A 21454-nucleotide genomic window follows, 5' to 3' on the forward strand; every position below is an offset into this window, starting at 1 on the left:
CAGGAGGAGGAGGAGCTGAAATCCTTTGAACTGCCCCGAGCAGCATTGTCGGTTGGATCTGAAAGACTACAAGTTTGAAAATGTAAAAATTCTGGGGGTGTAGAGTTACAGAGAAGTGACCTTACCAAACCTCTGTAACCCGCTTCTCATCTCTACTTGAGGCTGGTGGCTCTGGGCTACATTAGCCACTAGATTTGCTTTTTAGGTTAGGTTGTCTAACCTCCTAATGTTCTGATTCTTTCAAACATACCACCAGCACATAATTTACTATAAACCAGACAAACAACAACACAAGACTAACTTGAGGCTAATTTATTATTTTTATTTGATTTTGGAAAAATAGGATATGGGATCATTAGGGGTTAATTGTCGAGGGCTGATTAGGTCGGAGCAATTTAGATAGAAGTATTAACCCTAACATGTATGTTTTGATGGTGGGAGGAAACCGGAGCACCCGGGGTAAACCCACGCAAAACGGGGGGGACATGCAAACTCCACCGTGCTGCCCTTGGAGAGGGGAGAGAAAAGAAAAACAGAAAAGTGGGAATGGTAGGATAGAAGAGGGAAGGTGGGGGGTTGAGAGAGTAAGGCTGCATTCAGACCAAATTCGGCGTTGTGGTGATTAACGCAAGGTTGTGTTCAACTTTGGAAGAAACGCAACCTGACGTCAGAGCTCTGGAGGTCCCACACCGCTGCACAACCCTGCGTTAATCGTGGCAAAGCCGGATTTGGTCTGAATGCAGCCTAAGGAAAGGAGGGTAGAGAGGACAGAGTGGTGTTGGGTAGGGGAAGTAGAGCAAAATAGGAGGAAAGGGAAGTAGAAGAAAGGTAAGCTAGAGAGGGAATAGAGTAGGGTTTGGGGTTGGGAAAGTGGGTGGAGGGGTGTCACTGGAACAGCATCTCAGGGGCAGCAGAAAAGCCTGATTCTCTTCAGCAGACATGGCCTTTTACTTCTTACCTCTTCCACTTGTGTGGCTGGAATGGGCTGGACCTTTCTCTTCCGCCATTTGCCAAAGCAGCTCCACCACGGTGACTTCTCCTTGTGGACCGGCGATCTCTTATCTTTCCTCTCACATTCAGAATGTTTTTGTGTCCCTACAGTCTGAATTGTCGTCATACCTAGACTTGTGAGGAGGGATTTCATTGCCTTGATAACTCCTGCCAACATCTTCTTGCAAGCTCTGCAAGTTGAGAATTGACAGCAGGGAGCTGAACAGACATTGGAGGATCCTACGGGCAGTGACGCTTCTATGGTCTCTGACACAACAGAGTTGACCTCATCTGTGATTGCTGTCACAATGGACTCCTTGAATTTGGGTGTCATGCTAACAAATGTGTTCGACCAAACCACATTACTGAAAGCCTCGCCAAGGGTTCCTTTCAAACTCTGCTGGATGTTGTGCTCAGTGATGTCAAACTTCTCCCTGAAAAGCTTTGAGGACAACATCTGGCCAACTGCCTCTTTCCCACATACCAGGGAAAACGAAGGAGTCAAGGTATCAAATGAGGGAGCCCATTGATGGATGGCTTTTGACAGAGTGTCAGTGATGATCTTTACAACGAGCCCCAGCACCTCTAAACTCATGTCAGCCAGCTTCATTTGCACGTCCAAGTTGAAAACACCATTCCTTATTTCAACATGCTGCCTGAAAAACAAAAAACAATGAAACAAAGTTAAAACACAAAAACAAACATAAAATGTACAGAACAAAAGTCACAATTATATTCAAATGAGTTTCAGTGAGAAAATTTGATAACTTACTCTTCGGTAAGGCTGTTAAAGAATCCCTTGATTATGGTGTGGAATTGTTCTTTCAGGCCTTTGAGCTGGGCTACTGTTCCGCTGTCCTCTTGGGAACCGTGAAGATGTCTATCCTGTCCTGAAGTTCCTGGGGTTGAGTCCCTGTAAATGGCCTGGTCTTTCTCTGTGACTAAAGACCTCGCTTTGCGATGCTCTGCTGGTGGTGATGAGCTGGTGGTGGATTGTTTTAAAGCAACATCTTCTTCTTCTAGTGTGAAATCCCCATCCTGCACAACCAGAGGGACAGAGCTCAGGTCTGCTTTCTTCTCAAAAGCCTTGATGTCCTCACTGGTGCCAATTGAGGAAGTGGTAGACAGTTCTTTAAGAGACGCACAGCCGAATGTCAGGTCGTTGCTGGCCGTCTCGATAATTTCAACCGCATTTTGCTCAGCTGCCATGAGGGCCTGTGAAGGTTCAAGATGTCCATTCTGTCCTGAAGTTCCTGGGGCTGAGTCCCTATACATGACCTGGTCTTCCTCTGTGACTGAAGTCCTCTCTTCGCAATGCTTTGCTGGTGGTGATGAGCTGGTGGTGGATGTTTTTGAGGCAACATCTTCTTCCTCTTCTGGTGTGACGTCCTCATCCTCATCCAAATCTTGTTCTGCTGCCAGCTGGACCTTTTTCTTTGGTTTCCATCTGATGCAGCCCTTCCATGCAGACTTAATTTTCTTATAAATCCTGCTGTCATGTCTGCCTGCAGATATCTTGTCTGTCCTGTCTGAGTCACAAGGCTTCTGTGTGATGTCCTCACTGGAGCCAATTGAGGAAGTGGTGGACAACTCTTTTGGGGACACACAGCCGGATGTCAAGTCGCTGATGGCTATCTCGATAACTTCAACCACATTTTGCTCAGCTGCCATGAGGGCCTGTGAAGGTTCAAGATGTCCTTTCTGTCCTGAAGTTCCTGGGGCTGAGTCCCTGTACATGACCTGGTCTTCCTCTGTGACTGAAGTCCTGTCTTCGCAATGCTTTGCTGGTGGTGATGAGCTGATGGTGGATGTTTTTGAGGCAACATCTTCTTCCTCTTCTGGTGTGACGTCCTCATCCTCATCCAAATCTTGTTCTGCTGCCAGCTGGACCTTTTTCTTTGGTTTCCATCTGATGCAGCCCTTCCATGCAGACTTAATTTTCTTATAAATCCTGCTGTCATGTCTGCCTGCAGATATCTCGTCTGTCCTGTCTGAGTCACAAGGCTTCTGTGTGATGTCCTCACTGGAGCCAATTGAGGAAGTGGTGGACAACTCTTTTGGGGACACACAGCCGGATGTCAAGTCGCTGATGGCCATCTCGATAACTTCAACCACATTTTGCTCAGCTTCCATATGGACCTGTGAAGGTTCAAGATGTCCATTCTGTCCTGAAGTTCCTGGGGCTGAGTCCCCGTTCATGACCTGGTCGTCCTCTGTGACTGAAGTCCTCTCTTCGCAATGCTTTGCTGGTGGTGATGAGCTGATGGTGGATGTTTTTGAGGCAACATCTTCTTTCTCCTCTGGTGTGACGTCCTCATCCTCATCCAAATCTTGTTCTGCTGCTGCCAGCTGGACCTTTTTCTTTGGTTTCCATCTGATGCAGCCCTTCCATGCAGACTTAATTTTCTTATAAATCCTGCTGTCTTGTCTGCCTGCGGATATCTCTTCTGTCCTGTCTGAGTCACAAGGTTTCTGTGTGATGTCCTCACTAGAGCCAATTGAGGAAGTGGTGGACAACTCTTTTGGGGACACACAGCCGGATGTCAAGTCGCTGATGGCCATCTCGATAACTTCAACCACATTTTGCTCAGCTTCCATATGGACCTGTGAAGGTTCAAGATGTCCATTCTGTCCTGAAGTTCCTGGGGCTGAGTCCCCGTACATGACCTGGTCGTCCTCTGTGACTGAAGTCCTCTCTTCACAATGCTTTGCTGGTGGTGATGAGCTGATGGTGGATGTTTTTGAGGCAACATCTTCTTTCTCCTCTGGTGTGACGTCCTCATCCTCATCCAAATCTTGTTCTGCTGCTGCCAGCTGGACCTTTTTCTTTGGTTTCCATCTGATGCAGCCCTTCCATGCAGACTTAATTTTCTTATAAATCCTGCTGTCTTGTCTGCCTGCGGATATCTCTTCTGTCCTGTCTGAGTCGCAAGGCTTCTGTGTGATGTCCTCACTGGAGCCAATTGAGGAAGTGGTGGACAACTCTTTTGGGGACACACAGCCGGATGTCAAGTCGCTGATGGCTATCTCAATAACTTCATCCACATTTTGCTCAGCTTCCATATGGACCTGTGAAGGTTCAAGATGTCCATTCTGTCCTGAAGTTCCTGGGGCTGAGTCCCCGTACATGACCTGGTCTTCCTCTGTGACTGAAGTCCTCTCTTCGCAATGCTCTGCTGGTGGTGATGAGCGGGATGTCACGTCGCTGCTGGCCGTCTCTATAATTTCAACCACCTGTGAAGGTTCAAGATGTCCATTCTCTCCTGAGGTTCCTGGTGGTGAATCAATTTTTGTGACAAAGTCTTCCTCCGGGACATCGGACTTCACTTCACGATGCTCAGCTGGTTGAGATGCCTCATCCAAATCCTGTTCTTCTGCCAGCTGGAACTTCTTCTGTTTCCCGAAGCAGCTCTTCAATGCAGACTTCAACTTTTTGTAGATCTTGCTTCCAGGTCTGTCTACAAATTTCTCAGAATCACTAGACTGTGTACTTACGGTTGAAGGAACTTGATGTTCCTCTTGTCCTGATGGTGCTGGTGTCGGTGTTGAATCCATCTCGGTGACCGTGTCTTCCTGTGATTCTCTGTGCTCAGCAAACACTCGCCGGAGGCCAAAAAACCTTTGCAACTGCCGCTCCACCTTTTCGTGGGTGCGAGAAGTCGCTGAGGATTTTAAGTGTTCCTCAGCTTTCCACCTGGAGATAGACTGCAACAGCTCGTCTGTATTTGCAGCCGCCCGATCCAGTGTCTCTGAGACAAAGTCGGAAATCTCCGAGGTGGTTGAATAGGCAGAGGAGACCGACTCCTCGCTTTTTGTGCTCGATGGTATCTGTTGGAAAAAAAACATACAGTCGCAAAGTGTAAGAATACAGTTACTACTAGTACTATTATTGCCACCAAGCACCTGTGGACCTATGTGTAATACAGTGATTATTATAAATTACTGGAGGACTTCACGATTGTTAATTTGGTGGTTTGAAGTCAGTTTCTGTTCATCCACCTCCTACACTTAAAATCTTACACAAGATGTTCAAAAATAACTTCTGTTTTCTTGTTCTTGTCTTGTTGCTTAATTTCTTTCTTTTTTTAACTTATGATCTTATGAATATTGTTTTTTTACTTCTTAGGCAGAAGCAACAGATAATTTAACTTCAGCTCTACTGTTTCCAGTTATCCATCTGTGTCTGACACACAGATGCGCTTCAGTTTTAATCAATACAGCAGTCAACACCACTGTGTGTGCTTCACTCACAAATCCTACCATTTGATTTTCCCATAGTTTTAGCAACAAAATCAACTGAAAGTATGAAAACTAATAGTACTTGTTATGCAAAATGGCCACTGTCAGCATTATGTTATATTATTTTATCATTATTATTGATACACTGACATAGTAAGCTGTATTTAAATGTTGTAATTGGTTGAGGTGGAGCTAATTTTAATAGCTTCATATACTGGTGGGTGGTTTATCGAAAACAATGCATCTTATTTATAAAAACTTTCCCAAAATCTCCCTCTGAAATTTAGTTGAAGTAGAGTAGAAGTACAGTTCTTGAGTTAGTTTGTTGATTCATACCTTTTCGTGTTGAGACATCTTCAGATTTTCTTTCTTCTTTTTGTCCTTCGTGTATTTCTTCTTTTTGTCTTTCGTGTCTTTCTTTGTATTGACCATCCTCTCTTCAGTTGAAATGATAAGTTGTCTTCAGTTGAAATGATAAGTTGTCTTCAGTTGAAGTGAAATGATAAGTTGTCTTCAGTTGAAGTGAAGTGATAAATTGTCTTCAGTTGAAGTGATAAGTTGTCTTCAGTTGAAGTGAAGTGATAAGTTGTCTTCAGTTGAAGCGATGTTATCAGCTGAAGTGATGTCATAAGTCATCTTGGAGTAGAATGATCAAAGCTCCGGAATAGAATGAGGTCATCTTTGAAGATTCTCAGAATTTGGAATGTTCACACAAGAGTTATGTTCTGTTCTAACTGCTGCAACACACACACACACACACACACACACACACACACACACTGATGTCTGTATTATGTTGAATATTCCAAAAAATATTTAAATATTTGACAACAATTGATTGATTGTTGCAGTTCTATTTGGTATTCATGCTTAAAAGTGGGATGTAACAAATTATTTGGGTTTTACCCTTAAACACCCCCCATTTCAATTTGAGGACATTAGTTTTGATCTAATATTTGAATGATTAAATGTATTCAATCGTCCACACCTAATGCCAGTAACATTAAATGCATTGATATATCTATATAAAAAACATCCACTCTATTAAAAACTAAACCCTCTAAACTTCATTTATTGCAAATGTTTGTTGCCAATGTTTAATTATCTATCCAATGTTTAACTACATACTGCTTCGAATTCATGCAACTTACTAATGTCATAAGACTTAATAAAAGACATGTGAGACAATACCAAAATTACTTTGTTTGAGTAACAGAACTAAACCGTCGACGTCCTTAATCTACCAGCAACTCCTAACTACATTGTATGTGGCATGTTGTTTCAGGCAACATGGCAAGTCAACAATAGCTTGACTGATTTTGTGTTTCCGGGTTTTAGGACTCATTCCTGCAGCACTCTATTGCTGCTGTTACATAATACATGAAAATAAAATGAACTACATAATTTCCCTTTTTTGAGATGTGATGGAATTCAGTGGCGGCTCCTGCCAAATCTCTTAGGGGGGCAATTGTTGTGGTTAAGGTGGCCTATTCACTGGGTAAATTAACCTACGTCAGCTAGCTAACTTAACCAGTTAGTTTTTTGCCCATTTGTTCATCGTAATTGTTTGGAATAAAATTATTTTGGACAATGACTTAACAACCCACTGTGATCATCAACAGATAAATTCTATCATCTATCAGTTTTCCCTCAGAAATACCTTTGAATGTGAAGAGGAACCTGCTTTACCATTAATCAAGTAAAATTGAGATCCTTCATTCTCACAATAATCTGATTCAGTCTTCATCAGAGTGTAGCAAATCAAGAACATTTATTTTGTAGGTAGTTGTGTTCTGATTAAACAAAGAAATGAATGTAGGCATAGCCTACAACTTAATACAGATACAGTGCACATCACATAGTAACCACTAGATGTCAACATACATAAGACAAGGATTGTCTCTCAGGCTACATACTGTACAGTATTTGTGGATTGACATCCTGGATTGTCAATGTCTCTACAATTAATGAACATTCCACAGTGATCATCAACAGACAATCAAAAAAAACATCAAGACACCTTTGGATGTAAAGGCAACTATTACTAGCAGAATAAAGAACAGTTGCACTGGGGCTGATAGTATGCAATAAATAAAACTATTTACAATTTAAGTATTGGGAGATACAACAAGTGCAATCACATAACTCACTATCTAAATTACATTACTCACTTGTACTGAAATTTTGCTCGTCTCTCTTTCAAAGCGATCAATTACCCTCTCATTAAAATCAGGCATGTTCCTGACTAGTTCCCTCTCCATGGAAAGCATGGCCAGTGCATTCAGACGTTCCTGTCCCATTGTGTTTCGCAGGAATGTCTTGATTCTCTTCAAGGTTGAGAAACACCTCTCAGCTTCAGCCGTTGTCATGGGAGTGGTTATGAGGATGTTCAACAGAGCCACAGTCTCAGAGAAAGTCTCCTGGAGGTTGTACCTCTGTAGAACCTGGTACAGCGCCAGTGCACCACAGCAGCCCTTGAATTCGGGACTCTCATAGATAAGGGACAGTTCAGTCTTGAGCTTCGCCTTATTCAGCATGGGGTATGCCCTGACGATGGTGTTCAGAGTCTCAACAGGGAATGTATGGCAGTGCTGTTCAAACATCTCTCCTTGTAGCAGCGTGGCACTCACAAGGTGGTTGGTAAAGGAGAACCTTTCTTCGGAGTGGGCCAGGATTGTGTTGCAGACCTGTCAAAAAAAAAAAAAAAAAAAGTATATATATATCGACATATACAATTCTACTGGCATGCAATTAACATGAATGTGACCATTATGTCTCTTAAGTAAAAGCTGTCTCAAAGTCCCAAAGTTTGTGATTTAATTATGCAAACATTTACTTTGTCCTTGAGAGTATGAGTGGTCCAGATAGATGTAGTGGAATACTACCAAATTTAAAAACCAAGATGTGGAAATTCTCAAGTAAATGAGTATCTCACACTAGAAGTACTCTATGAGTACAAAATCAGTTACCGTCCATCCCTGAATGTATGTCTGTAAAAACAGGGTGGGTGATTTTGAAACACTGGGTTCCAACACTAGAGCAGGCTTACTTAAATGGTCAATAATAAATGCAGATACCTCTTTGGACAGCCTTTGCTTCTCTTTTTCTCCCAAGGCCCTCCTTGATCTCGTGGTTCCTGATGTTATTTGCCGCTGCTCTTGAGATGACAGACCAACAGTGTTTGTTAGTATATGAACAAGACAGTATGTCATTGACAATTCCTATCTTAGAAAACCAGAAGTAATACAAACTGCCTGTTTTAGATATACTTTCTGGGAATGGCTGGGAAAATATCAGAATTGCTGGCAGTGCTTAACGATGTTACACAAAGGGTATTTACAATTTCCAAAGATGCAGATGACTAAATTAGTTTCCTACTTTTGAGTGTCTAAACCAGGGGTGCACACACTTTTTCAGCATGCGAGCTACTTATAAAATGACCAAGTCAAAATGATCTACCTTCTATAAAAATGCAAAACATATATTTATTTGTAAATATATTGAGTATTCTATATATGTACAATATATGTTGGTGTACCTTGCATAACTGCATGAACCCATATTGCACAATATAACTCTGTACATTTTTTGTCATTACCTTACTCTGATGACTTGCACTGAATGGAATCAGCCAGGGATGCATTTTGCCGCACTTGGCGCGCTTGTACGCGCATGCGTGGTGACCCATGTGTCAGAAAAGATCAGATGTCAGACTGGCTGCCCTGTATGTCAATCAAGTGACAAACTTCATAGTGCGGATGGATGATAGGCTGACGTCTATTTTTTTTAATGCCATGCGATCTACCCACACTACCTTTGCGATCGACCGGTAGATCGCGATCGACGTATTGGGCACCCCTGGTCTAAACCTCGTTACCATATTGGCTTACATCACAGCATACAAGCACTTGGTTATGACAAGGTTCTATTTTGAGAAGGTATGAACAATATTTGATCTTACCTTATGGCCTGCACACTGCTTGTGAAGCTCTGGAGGGCACGTTTGATGAAGACCGTGTCAATGTCCTTCTTCTGCAGCTGCTGGTACATCATGTCAACGTGAGGCATGATTTGATGAAATAGCTGCAAGAAAAACTGGAAGTCTTTATCCTGCAGCATCCTCAGGAAGCCAGATGCCTCCCTCGCTGTGGTGTTGTCAAATGAGCAGTCTGTCCTGATGGCTTCGAAACACTCCATGAGGTCATCAAGGTTCTCATAGACAGTGCTCACGATTCTGCTGTTGAAGTTCCACCTTGTGGCTGATACTCTTGGCAGCCTTCGTGCAACAATCTGGTCGAGAATGATGGTGCGTTTGGGCGACCGGGTAAAAAAAAAACTGGTAATGCCACCCAAATTAGAAAAGAAAACTCTCACTGCTGAGATGTGAGAAGTGGCTTGCTGCATAATCAATGCACATAATGGGCATTTTCATAATGTTCACGCACCTTTTGCTGCACACCAGCCCTCTCTCCCCTCATCACACTGGCCCCATCGTATGCTTCGCAATCGAGTCAGCTGTTGCGTCCAAGATAGGGACAAATTCAAAGAAACGTACTTGCACAGCACGGTTCCCGTCGATGTATCTCAACACAAGCACCAACTCTGTCTGTGTGGAAACGTCCGTGGTCTCATCTGCTTGGATTGCTACGAATCTAGCCGACTTCACCTCCTCCACGATACGTTCCCTGATGACAGTTAGCATGCAATCCAGCAGCCCATTTTGCACAGTCTTTGGCGTGCCCTTGAAAACACCTCGTCTAGCGACGCCACCAAGTCGACCAGTCCACGAAAAATCCCAGGGTTGCTGGAGCCCTCCCTTTCATCTTTGCCTCGCAAGGCTAACTAAAACACTCCACAAAACTTCACACAGTCGATAAGACGGGCTAGAATGTGGCGGTTCTTGCTCACCTCATTGTTGTGGCAACGCACAGCAATCCTGTAGCTCTGGTCCAACTGTGTGGCAATGTTGAGCCTCCCGAAAGCTTCGGGCAACTGTCCATATGTATCTTCGATGTTTCATGCTTTTTCACCTTCTCCGAAAGATGATGCATGTCGATGACACCCGTAGCTGTCCATACGGTGTCCGTGCTGCCATCAGGATGAAACAGAACGCAGGGGTAGCAGAATAAAGCGTTAGCTACTTCGCATCCTGCTAGCCACTTTTTCCGCTCATACCAGCTCCGCGAAGAATATATGATTTCCCCCCTTTGTAGATACTTGTTTGATGTTTAAATTTGGTCTGGGTGGTCCTAATTCTTTAGTTGCCAATTTATCCTGATTACCACGACGACTGAAAGGTATTTCTCCTAGTGACAAGATCGAGTTGCTCCTCTGTGTCGAGACGTTGGCCATGTTGATGGTGAACGTGACCGCCGGCGCAAGCGGCGCTACATCGTGTGGTGTCGGAATAATCGGAAAAATGAGATTCTGACAGTGAAGCAATATTTTAGTGGAAATAGCTACCAACGTGTTTTGTAAACGCACCGAGCAATACATTACAACACATTTTATTTGTGGCATCAATGTTGTTTCCACATTACGACTTAAAAGCTCATGAGCACACCAAAGTTGGAAGAACGACTTTCCACCTCGGGAAATGGAACCATCCAAGGAGCACATGAATGCCCCAAGTTACGTATGACGAAAACACGTTAGTGCAAGCCCACCCGGAACCCATAGAGACTGCATTGCAGCGCCTGCAGTTCGAAAAAAACCCGATTTAACATGAAAGTCAATCAGATCTGATTTTCAACCACACTGAAAGGGTCGGTACTCCATGGAACACGACATGACGCCTTGGATTAGAAGCAGGACAAACTGTCTTGAAAATGTTTTAATTAATTGTTTAAAAAAAATGATGATAATAATAAATCAAATGTATATTTATCATCATTATCAGTTTTTCTATTTTTCTTAGGAGGGCGGCGCCCTGTCGCCCTCTATTGGCCAGCCGCCCCTGATGGAATTGTTGATGTGGTTAGGGTTACCAGGAACTCTTTGCAGAGTGAAGAGCAACCTACTGTCCCAGCTATCACCTCACTGATGCTTCTTCTTTCGAACTCCAAGGCTTGGGATTGCATTATTTCTGGTAGAGAAGTTGTGGAGCCATGTCTGACACAGAAATGACAAATGTAAAAGGGTACCAACCTGCTGTAAAATCATGTAGTCATGCATAATTTATGGATGGATGCTTTTATTTTTCTACTTTGAGTGTAAACTCATGCAGGCAGTTTTGAAGGGGATGGCACATACATGGAAAATTACATAAACTCATTTATTTCACCTTAGCAAGCCACCAAAATCTGTTTCTAAACAATAATAATACCTGATTACCATGATTATTACTTCCGCTTTCCAAAACCAGAAACCGGCTAAGCCTGTCCCAGCATACCGCAAAATAAATCAATTAATGACAGTTTCATACTGGATACCACTATGAAAAGCAGTATGTAGTACATACTGCATACTATGTTTGTCAGTAGTTTGTAGTAGGCGGTAGTCGGAAGTTAACCTGGCTCTTATGCACAACCGCGCATGCACCGTACAGAAGCAGGATTTTTAATTCACTCCCGTTTACGAATCGAGTTAACTCGAGTAGTAATACCACACTATAAAATAAAGCATAACTTTGTCATTCAAAATGTAAGGAAGTAATTATGTAAGTAAAAGTATAGAAGTATTAGCAACAAAATGTACTGGAGGTATGTAAACTAATAGTACTTATGCAAGTGTTAAGTTGTTATGTATTTTATTATTATTACTGATGCACTAACGTAGTAAGCTGTGTTTAAATGTTGTAATTGGTTGAGGCGGAGCTACTTTTAACTGTACAGTTCTAGACTTAGTTTGCTGATGTTTGTTGTAGTCTTCTGTACATACAAATATAAACACTTGTGCTGTATATACATACATATAAAAAAAACATGCAGCCAATACAGTATTTTCAATTCCCTATTAAGAATCAAGTCATATTCTGACAAAGGTTGTGCTCATATATCATTTACTTCGAGATTAGACATAAACATATATTATACCAACCTATTTTGTATCCACACCTATGATAATGATAATAATGTACATTAAGTACACTTTAACAAGACTCTATTTTCTCTAGTATCCATCTTATTTTCAAGATAGCAGTACTATACTTAAGTCAATTTACCTTTTTCAGCCTTTGTTTCCATAACACTCCAGACTTGGTGGATGTTTTATCCAGTTAAGGGTGATCATTTTATTGATTATTGGACTCAACTCAACTTACATTCAATAGACAGAGCTGTTGCATATAAAACACTGAATAGTGTGTGTGTGTGTGTGTGTGTGTGTGTGTGTGTGTGTGTGTGTGACATTCTGAGCAAAAATGAACATTTTGTGATTCAGACAGATTGACTTAAAACACCTAAACGTGTTATTCATATTGCTTCATTGAAAAAAACTTTCATCTTCTTGTGAGATTTCAGTTCCTCCACTGCATTCAGACAAGTCTTGGTGGTTGATTCCGCAAATTGTTTGTGAGTGTGATAATATTCCAACATTACACTTGACTTTGCTGAGTGAGGAACCAGAAGCAGAGCCCTCTGGTTTTTTTACCACTCAGCTGGGAGAGCTTCTCAGCTTTTAAAGTGCTCAGCTGTCCCAAACAGTCACATGTACACACACACACACACACACACACACACACACACACACACACACACGTATAGACTCAGGGCTGGGCCGGGTTGGCCTGCTGGCATTTCTCATCCCGATCTCCCACCTGTTGGAGCCTCATTTGGTAAGTTGAGCATGTAAAGGACTGATCGACAGGGCTGGTAGGAAAAAGCCCAAGAAGTTTCAAGCTGCAGGGATCGCTCCTGACGGCACTAAGAGTATAAGTCACTGTGGGAAGAAGTGGAAGTTTCACAAAGTTTCACGGTCAGTTTTTGCATTTTTTTGTGCGTCCAGAATAATAATCTACGCTCCCTTAGTCATTTTTAACCCCTTACTAATACGTGCTGGGCACTTGCTCAGTTTTCTATCACTGAATGTTTTCTTGTTCATGTCCTTAATATGTATTCTAACATTTAGAGCAACCTGAGAAGGGGAAAGCCCTCAAACCCTTTGTAGATGTGTTTGCCATACCTTGTACCAGGTTACAAGTGAGTCCTGTTTTAACTTAGCTAAGATCAAGTTGCCTCCCAAAAACAGACCTCAATGTTAGTGCTACTTTGATTACTGATCACTACATTAATGCCAAACATGTTGAGAAGACCTGTGAATTGACATTAATTTAACATATGAAATTTGTGGGCAATTCTGGCAGATCTAATGCTACTGGTTGATCATTAATTGTAAGCCAAGCAGAAAAGATGTTGCTTTATTATGAGACACCTACAGTGATTTCAGAGGACAATTTTTGGGAATTCCTTTGCAGCAACACAATTGATGCTCACATGTTTTCTGTCTACAGTGCCATCTGCTGGTCCAGACTCTGACTATCTGAAGGAACTAAACCTCGACTGACCAAACAACACCATGGCTAATTATGACTCGTAAGTTCAGTCCGCAGACAGGAAAAGGAATGAACAAGTTGCCTTATGTAGATAACTGATGCACCAAATACAAATAATTGTAAGGTCAAGTTTTTCTGTACTTTTAAGGCCAGGTTGTGTGAGGTTGGTTTCTAATGGTTTAAAGACTTGAAGACTCTGTTAATATCAGAAAATAATGTTAAAGAACACCTGAATAAAAGTACACAGTTGGAGATAATATCGACCTAGGAGAAAAAATACAAAATAAAGGTAAAAGTTTAATATAATATATCAGAAAAAAACACTTAAAAACCTCAAAAACCTAGAATGTGACATCTGAGGCCGACACTGAGACAGCAAGACCAGAAATCGTAGACACAATTTGTCTTTTGCATTCCAACATTTGCTTCTCACTATGACATTTGCTACCCGATGATGACAGGTTGGATGACAAGGACTCTGTGGATATTCATGACAACCCACCTCTCCCTGATAATGTGGTGAAAGAGGAGGACAACACGGTGAGACATCCAATATCTACAACTTTCCATGTGGCACACACACACATCATGGGGGCTGTTTGCAAGCCCAATATCCAGAAAACTGATTCACTGGTGTCAAGTAACTCTGAACAAGAAGTGTTACATGACATAAGGAATTATTCATGTCTGAATGTGATCAAGGTTGGAGCTCATGTTTTATAGGAATAACTGGTTATATACAATTAAAGGCTCGGTTCACCCAAATAACAAAAAAACACCCATATTTTCTCTGTACTTCTAGTGGTATGTAGTCATGCAGATAATCTATAATACAATCATATATTTAAAATAGGACACTGGCCTTCTTGTTGTTTGCACCCCGATTATTAAAAGGTGGTGTAACATTCCTAACGAATGTTTAAATCTAATTCAGTGACTATTCTAACTTATACATATTGCTTCAGCTAACATGTCATCAATCATAACACATTATAGACAATGATATTTTGTACAATTACTTTTCGCTCGGATGTACTCTTAATGAACTTCCTCTGGAGTCCTCTGAAATTGAAGAGTATTTTTAAGTCAAAACCAATTTGATAAATAACCTTTTTTGAGTAGGAGTAAAAAAAAAAAGAAAGATGTCCAAAATTTCACTTTTAGCTTTTTGATAAATGTGAGCCCTGGATAGTAAAACCCCTGTGGTATCTGATTATTCAGATACCACAAGGGGAATACATGTGGAATATGGGTGAACTGACCCTTTTACATATATGGATTTATATTCATTCAGCCTAATATCTTAAGCACTCATACTTTTTATCACTTGATTACTTTTCTGCTCTTGATTTGTGAACGACTGCCAAAGTGGGCACGGATAAGTCAACTCTAAGCTGACAAATGTACTGAGACACTGTGGTGGGTTTGTTTAGGAATCCTGACAGCTAAATAGAGTTGCTGTGAGTTATGGTGCTGTAACGTGTGAACTATCCCTGCTATTATCAGTTATTGTAGTGTAAATCCACAGCCTGACGGCCGCAGGACGCCTCTAATCCTGCCAGTGATGGAGAGTCGGAGCCAGTTCAGTCTGTCAGGCGTCCCTCTGAGTGTGTGTGTGTGTGTCTGTGACATCCTTATGGCTGTTTGACTAGACTGTAGTATATTTAGGAGTAGCAATGTCAAGCTTTGTTACATTCAGCTGGGAATACTGTCGTTCTCAGATGAAGGTTATTTTGAGATCTAAGCCCTTTCAGTCTATCCCACCTGTGCTTTGTGTATATGTGTGTGTGTGTGTGTGTGTGTGTGTGTGTGTGCGTGTGTGTAACAGGCAGAATTACTTTCTAAACTCAGTTTAGGAATTTTGGCAAAATAAAAATGAAAAAAAGACATACGGTAGTCTTGACACGTGTGTGTTTGACGCCATTATTCATGGATCTGGCTCTGGCTGATATGATACAGTTTGTGTGAACACCAGACAGACTCCATATGACTCAGACCGCAGGGAGGTTCAGTATTAATAGAAACGTTCTCATATAAATCTGTCAGGCTGTGGGTGGTGCAGGGTACTGGGACTGTTTGGGTTAAATAAAGAGGCAAACAGGAGATTGAATGGAATTGCCAAATAGAACCAATAATGCAGGATTTATTTTAGTTTGTTTCAACTTTGCTTGATTGAAAACACACTGGCAGATAAAATAGTCAAATGGCTTTATGATATACACCACTGTTGGCCATTCTCTACTCTAACGCCCAATCTAAGTTCTTCCCTTTGCGTTTGGTCTTCCAGCAGTTGATTACCATACATGCACGGCCCAATTTATTCTGCTCTGTTGTGATTTTGAGCATCCCTTCTTCACCTGTCTCCAGGTATATTTCATCTATGATGAGGAGGTGGAAGAGGAAGAGAGAGATGAACCACCTCCTGCAGAACCAGTCAAACCAGTCAATGACAGACCTCACAAGTTCAAGGATCACTACTGCAAGAAACCAAAGTTTTGTGATGTCTGCGCACGCATGATAGTTTGTATGTCCGTCTTGTCTCGTTTTGTTTCCCCGCAGTGCATCTTCAAAAATGATTTTTCCTGATGTAATTTTGCTCTATTTTGGTTTTCTCTTCAGTAAACAATAAGTTTGCATTGCGATGTAAGAACTGCAAAACCAGCATTCACCACCAATGTCAGTCCTACGTCGAGTTCCAGAAGTGTTTTGGCAAAATTGTGAGCTTCATGTTACAGAGTGCTACTGGCTTTAATCCAAAAATGCACTGCAGAGAATTTGTTTTCAGATATTTAGTGCACATGCTCCTCTGCTCTCCTCCTTTAGCCTCCAGGATTCAGAAGAGCCTACAGTTCTCCTCTGTACAGCAGTCAGCAGAACGCCACAGTCTCACAGCTGCTGCCCTTTTGTGAGTCCAACTTATGTGCATTTTTCTACTTAAAGAGGAAACCAAATTAACCATCCATTGTCTTCATCTTGGACAGTTTGTTTTGCGAATATGCTTCAACATGTACATTTTTTCCCCAGCCAGATTTTGACTTTTCATTAGTAATCTTGTCATGAAATAAGCATATATGTTACTAATACGTAAGGAAGTTCATTTTGTCAGCTTAGTCTCAGTGTCCTTTTCATTAGTAATAAATAAGATATTAGATAACAGATACCTTTAGATGAAAAGATTGGCTGTTTAGTGGTTCACAAAATCAAATGTAACCATCCAAGATTGTAGGAATAACATTAATCAGTCTGGGTTTTGAGTCCTTCACTGCAGTTACAGTAAAGTTCATCAGATTTAAATACATTAGCCAAAACAGTATAAGTACTGCATTCATGTTTTCTCTGTTTATTGATTGATGACGTTTGATTGGCAGCACAGTCAAACCGCACTGACCCCGTGTTTGAGACGCTGCGTATTGGTGTGATCATGGCCAACAAGGAGCGGAAAAAAGGGTCGGAGGACAAGAAAAATGTGAGTGTGAAAGCTCTAAACACGGCACACTGTGAAATATCTGTATGTATACTACTGTATGTATGTATACTACTATTACTATATATATATATATGAAATAGTTTCTGTGTATATATATATATATATATATATATATATATATATATATATATATATATACACAAACTATTTCATCGCTGTTCTTGATTCTTAAAGCACATTTCAGTTATGAAATGTGTCACAGTGAGTTCTATATAGATGCATTACTATTGTCCTAAATTGTTCAGATGATGATGATGATGGAGGATGATGAGTCCCAGCCCAAACAGGAGGATGAAGGAGGTGAAGGGGGTAAGCATTAGAAAGGGCGGAGATATGATAATGTTTGACAAGTGGTTTAACTGTATGTTCCAGGTCCGAGTCCAGCGAAAGACATTTGCAATATGTCGCCTCCCTTGTCTCTCGCTCTCTTTCTCTGTCTCCGTGTCTCTCTTTAATGCCTCATGAAGATCCCTGTTAGATTGAAATGTTGCTCTGTTAAGGTAAACTTCGTGGGAGCCGTCATCACAACATGCAGATCTTTTGTCTGACTTTTGCCTTCAGTTTGTTTTTTGATCCAGCACCTGTAGGATGTGCAGAGCAGCAAAAATACCATCAAATATTCCTTACAATAGTGGAGATACAATATGTGAGAGTGAATCATTTTCTCTTTGTTTGTTTGTTTGTCTCATTTTTTTTTATTGTGTTGTGCACCAGCAAACACAGAAGGTGACAGAAGAGGGGACAAGGCTCCTGCTGATGACAAGGTCAGAGATGATGATGTTGATATAACAATGAAAAATATGATAAACACAGCATTAATGCCAGTAGTTGTAATGCTTTGTGTGTTTGTGTTCATCAGAGTAAAAAGCTTCAGCCAGGGAAGATCGGTGTGTTCAGTCAGTCTCACTACTATCTGGCTCTGTACCGCTTCAAAGCCATAGAGAAGGATGACCTGGATGTTCAGTAAGCCCCCCTCCTCACCTCACCTAATCTCTCTCAGTGTGTCTCTTTCAGTTTTTCGTGCTCTCTTTCTTCCTGACTGTCTCACTCGCACCAAACACACTTGTTTGTGTCATTATTTGCTATTTAAATATTTAAAATACTCACCATCCTGTTTGTTCTCCAAGTGCTGGTGACCGCATCACAGTGATAGATGACTCCAATGAGGAATGGTGGAGGGTGAGTCCTGGATTAGTTTTCTCATTTTACTCACCATGATGATGTTTTCAACCCTGTCTGCTCTCCGCCGGTTCTGAATTTTTAGGGACAGACATCCAGATACTTGAGGATCAGTTAAGTGGATTTAGGTCCCAATCTTGGTCTGGGATTTTTGTCATTAGTTGATTATGCTGCATTCATGTGCTGGAGGAAAGATCCAACTCCTGTAACTTACAAGTTGGCTACTTAAGAGCGTTATTTTGAATGTTTTTGTAGTTGTAAAGCCAATCGACAATCAAATGACAAAAAATAAAAACATGTAAAGGAAGACACAAGAAGAAGAAGGCGTTGGAAAACTGTCCTTCAGTGTTGAGCTTCTAGTTGACAGTGATACTTTTTAAAAGATCTGATCAAGACTGTAAATTAATGATTTGCAGCCTCTGAACACCAGCCCATATTTTGATTTAAACCCTCTTTGTTGTCTGGTAAGGCTCAATATAGGAGGCTTTAAATTAACATAATTTAAAGTAAACTGCACAATACACTAGATGATTTGGCAGTTCTCAGACAACACAAACCCTTCCTGCACCAGATTGGATGGACATTGAACTTGCTGTGTTGTCAGTGGTCTGTGCTTTCAATTTTCAAGCTGGAAAAACACTGTGGCTCTTAAACATTGTTATGATTCAAAATATCCACCAAAATCACATTCTGTATATATCTGACACAACAGATACTACGTAGTTGTTTTATGTGTATAAAAGCTTGTTTAAAAAGTTGTATGAGAGGTTCTAATGTATGTTTTAGGTAACACTGAGTTATGTTATTATCTAAAAAAAATTGTTGGCTAGGTGTAACTGATACTCTGCAAACATTTCCCAGATTGAATTCTTGCAGCTAAAACTGACTGTGGTTGAGATGGTTTTACAGTGCGAGGCTACATCTCTCAGTCCAGAGCTGTAGAACATTTCAGAAGCATTGTTTCTCACAGTGGTTGATTCTCCTCTTTATCATCCATCCAGCTATTTTTGTCAGTCGCTCAGGTTTCAAAGCCACACTGGACAATATGTTCACGTTTAATAAAAGCGACAGCTCACTGTTAAAGCTTTTGCTCCATCAGGGGAAGATCAGAGAGAGAACAGGCTTCATACCTGCCAACTACATCATCCGAGTGCGAGCAGGAGAGAGTGTTTACAAGGTGACACGCTCCTTTGTTGGCAACAGAGAGATGGGCCAAATCACTCTGAAGAAGGACCAGGTCAACACACACACACACACACACACATTCAGACACACAGGTACACACACTCCTATGCAGACATGACTATATAACCAAATCATAAATGTCTCCACTACAAATAAACATAATCCCAGTCTTATCTCCAAACTGAAGCCCAATACACTAAAATAAAGAACTTAGAATTTGAAATATGCCTTTGCGTATCTTTCTATGGCTGTGAGGACAATTGATCCTCATGGGTACAGAAACACACAACACACACATACTGTGTACTACTCACAAATACAAGGAGGAAATGTCCACACCAACATGCAGCCTACAGCACTGTCTGACCAGTTGTCAAATCAATTCTCTGTAGAGTGTTTGCTTAATTAAAGCCTTAAACTAATCCACTGGCTTACATACACCTGGGAATTTAGGTTGGCAACGGTTGACGCTTCATACACCTTAATAATTATGAAACACTGATCCAGGGGATAATTATGCAGTTCTACACACCAGGGATCTCAAAAACTGAATTAAAAGAAAACACAAAGCGCCCTCCAGTTCAACGAATTAAACATTGTGTAGTTATTCATGTAAATACAGTCATGGTGTGTATGTTAACGTGACAGCTATGACGACATGAATAGACACAACTACATAAACACTCAAGCATGCGTCATGTTGACATGAAGAGACAAATGTTGCAGTACCACTGATTTACAGTCAGTCACTGACATCCAACCTTGCTGTTAAACCTCACCGCTGTTTAAATTTAACCCTTGTCGTAAATTAACCTGAACCCTAATTTTAAGTTCTTGTTTCTCTTGTGAAAGCATGAAAACTATTCAGCTGTCCTCTGCAGTGTCTCTATTATGTTACCGCCACGTGGTGCCACAGTTGGAGATTTTCCAGCTCTACACATAGTGGTTCAGGGACCAGATTTGTAATTTTAAAGTGCTGAATCCTGATTTTGTGCACACTCTTCAAAATATCCTCTCACTTTTTCTCCAAATGTTTTTTATAATAAAAACATCAACTTGACACACTGAAATCTAGCTGTTAGGGTCAAATCCTTTTCGTGATCTGTCCTTAAGACAGATGCAAAAGATAATGGACCACACTCAAGGTATTCAAGGTATCATGAAGTGACTCAGAAGGAGGGAGATGACACTTTACTTCATGGTCAGATAAGTGAGATTATACAATTTGCTCAACTGTTTGCTCACATGTAGTGACACAATTCCTCTCACAGGCTCCAAACATGTTTTACATGCACATTTCTGTTCTCGCTTGTTGTTGAGACTTTTTCTGCATTTATAAATCTGTTGCTCTCAAATGTTGAATTGAAGATTCGTTTCTCTCTCTATAGATTTGTTGTTGTTAAAAATACCGGTCACAAAAAAACACACTTGTGTACAGACAAGCGTCAAGGAAAACGTTACTCACACTTGCCAGACATTTTCAAATTTCCCAGACTCAGTGTGTTTGTTGTGTGTGTGCTCAGATTGTGGTGAAGAAGGGTGAGGAAGTAAACGCCTACCTGAAGGTCAGTACAGGACGGAAGCTCGGCTTCTTCCCCTCCAACCTGCTGCAGGAGATCTGAGGAGGACCAACGGGCGTCGCGTCAAAACTCCTGGCCAGCTCCCCTCTCAGTTTCATCACCTGCTGTGGTGACACGCTTGTTCTTGGTCCAAAGCAGCAATAACACTTTAACACTTTCTACTTTTTAATTTCAACGTCAGTATTTTAGTTTGTAAATTTCACGCATGACCTTACAAAGTCTGTGTGCAGACGCATGGGATAGATGGGCAGATAAATAACAGAATAAAACTATTAAGGTTTGGTCCACAAAACCTTGTGAACT

The 21454-nt window shown here is 41.2% G+C and overlaps 1 protein-coding gene across 1 annotated transcript; it reads left to right on the top strand.

The window, feature by feature from the left end:
• The first annotated feature begins 13743 nt into the window (after nt 1–13743).
• LOC139283224 (SH3 and cysteine-rich domain-containing protein 3-like) lies at nt 13744–21193 on the top strand. Its single transcript, XM_070903202.1, has 12 exons — nt 13744–13760; nt 14182–14260; nt 16088–16244; nt 16340–16437; nt 16544–16625; nt 17089–17192; nt 17453–17516; nt 17922–17971; nt 18067–18170; nt 18335–18386; nt 19486–19623; nt 21095–21193. The coding sequence occupies exons 1-12, from the start codon at nt 13744–13746 to the stop codon at nt 21191–21193; spliced, it is 1044 nt and encodes a 347-aa protein (XP_070759303.1).
• The last annotated feature ends 261 nt before the right edge of the window (nt 21194–21454 follow it).

The sequence above is a fragment of the Enoplosus armatus genome, chromosome 3, assembly GCF_043641665.1.
Source record: "Enoplosus armatus isolate fEnoArm2 chromosome 3, fEnoArm2.hap1, whole genome shotgun sequence".
NCBI lineage: Eukaryota > Metazoa > Chordata > Actinopteri > Centrarchiformes > Enoplosidae > Enoplosus > Enoplosus armatus.

Coding starts and splice junctions, on each gene's coding strand:
- LOC139283224 (XM_070903202.1), top strand. Junction 17,193..17,452: donor AGGACAAGAAAAATGTGAGT/GTGAAAGCTCTA, acceptor TAAATTGTTCAG/ATGATGATGATGATGGAGGA. Junction 18,387..19,485: donor CCAATGAGGAATGGTGGAGG/GTGAGTCCTGGA, acceptor TTGCTCCATCAG/GGGAAGATCAGAGAGAGAAC.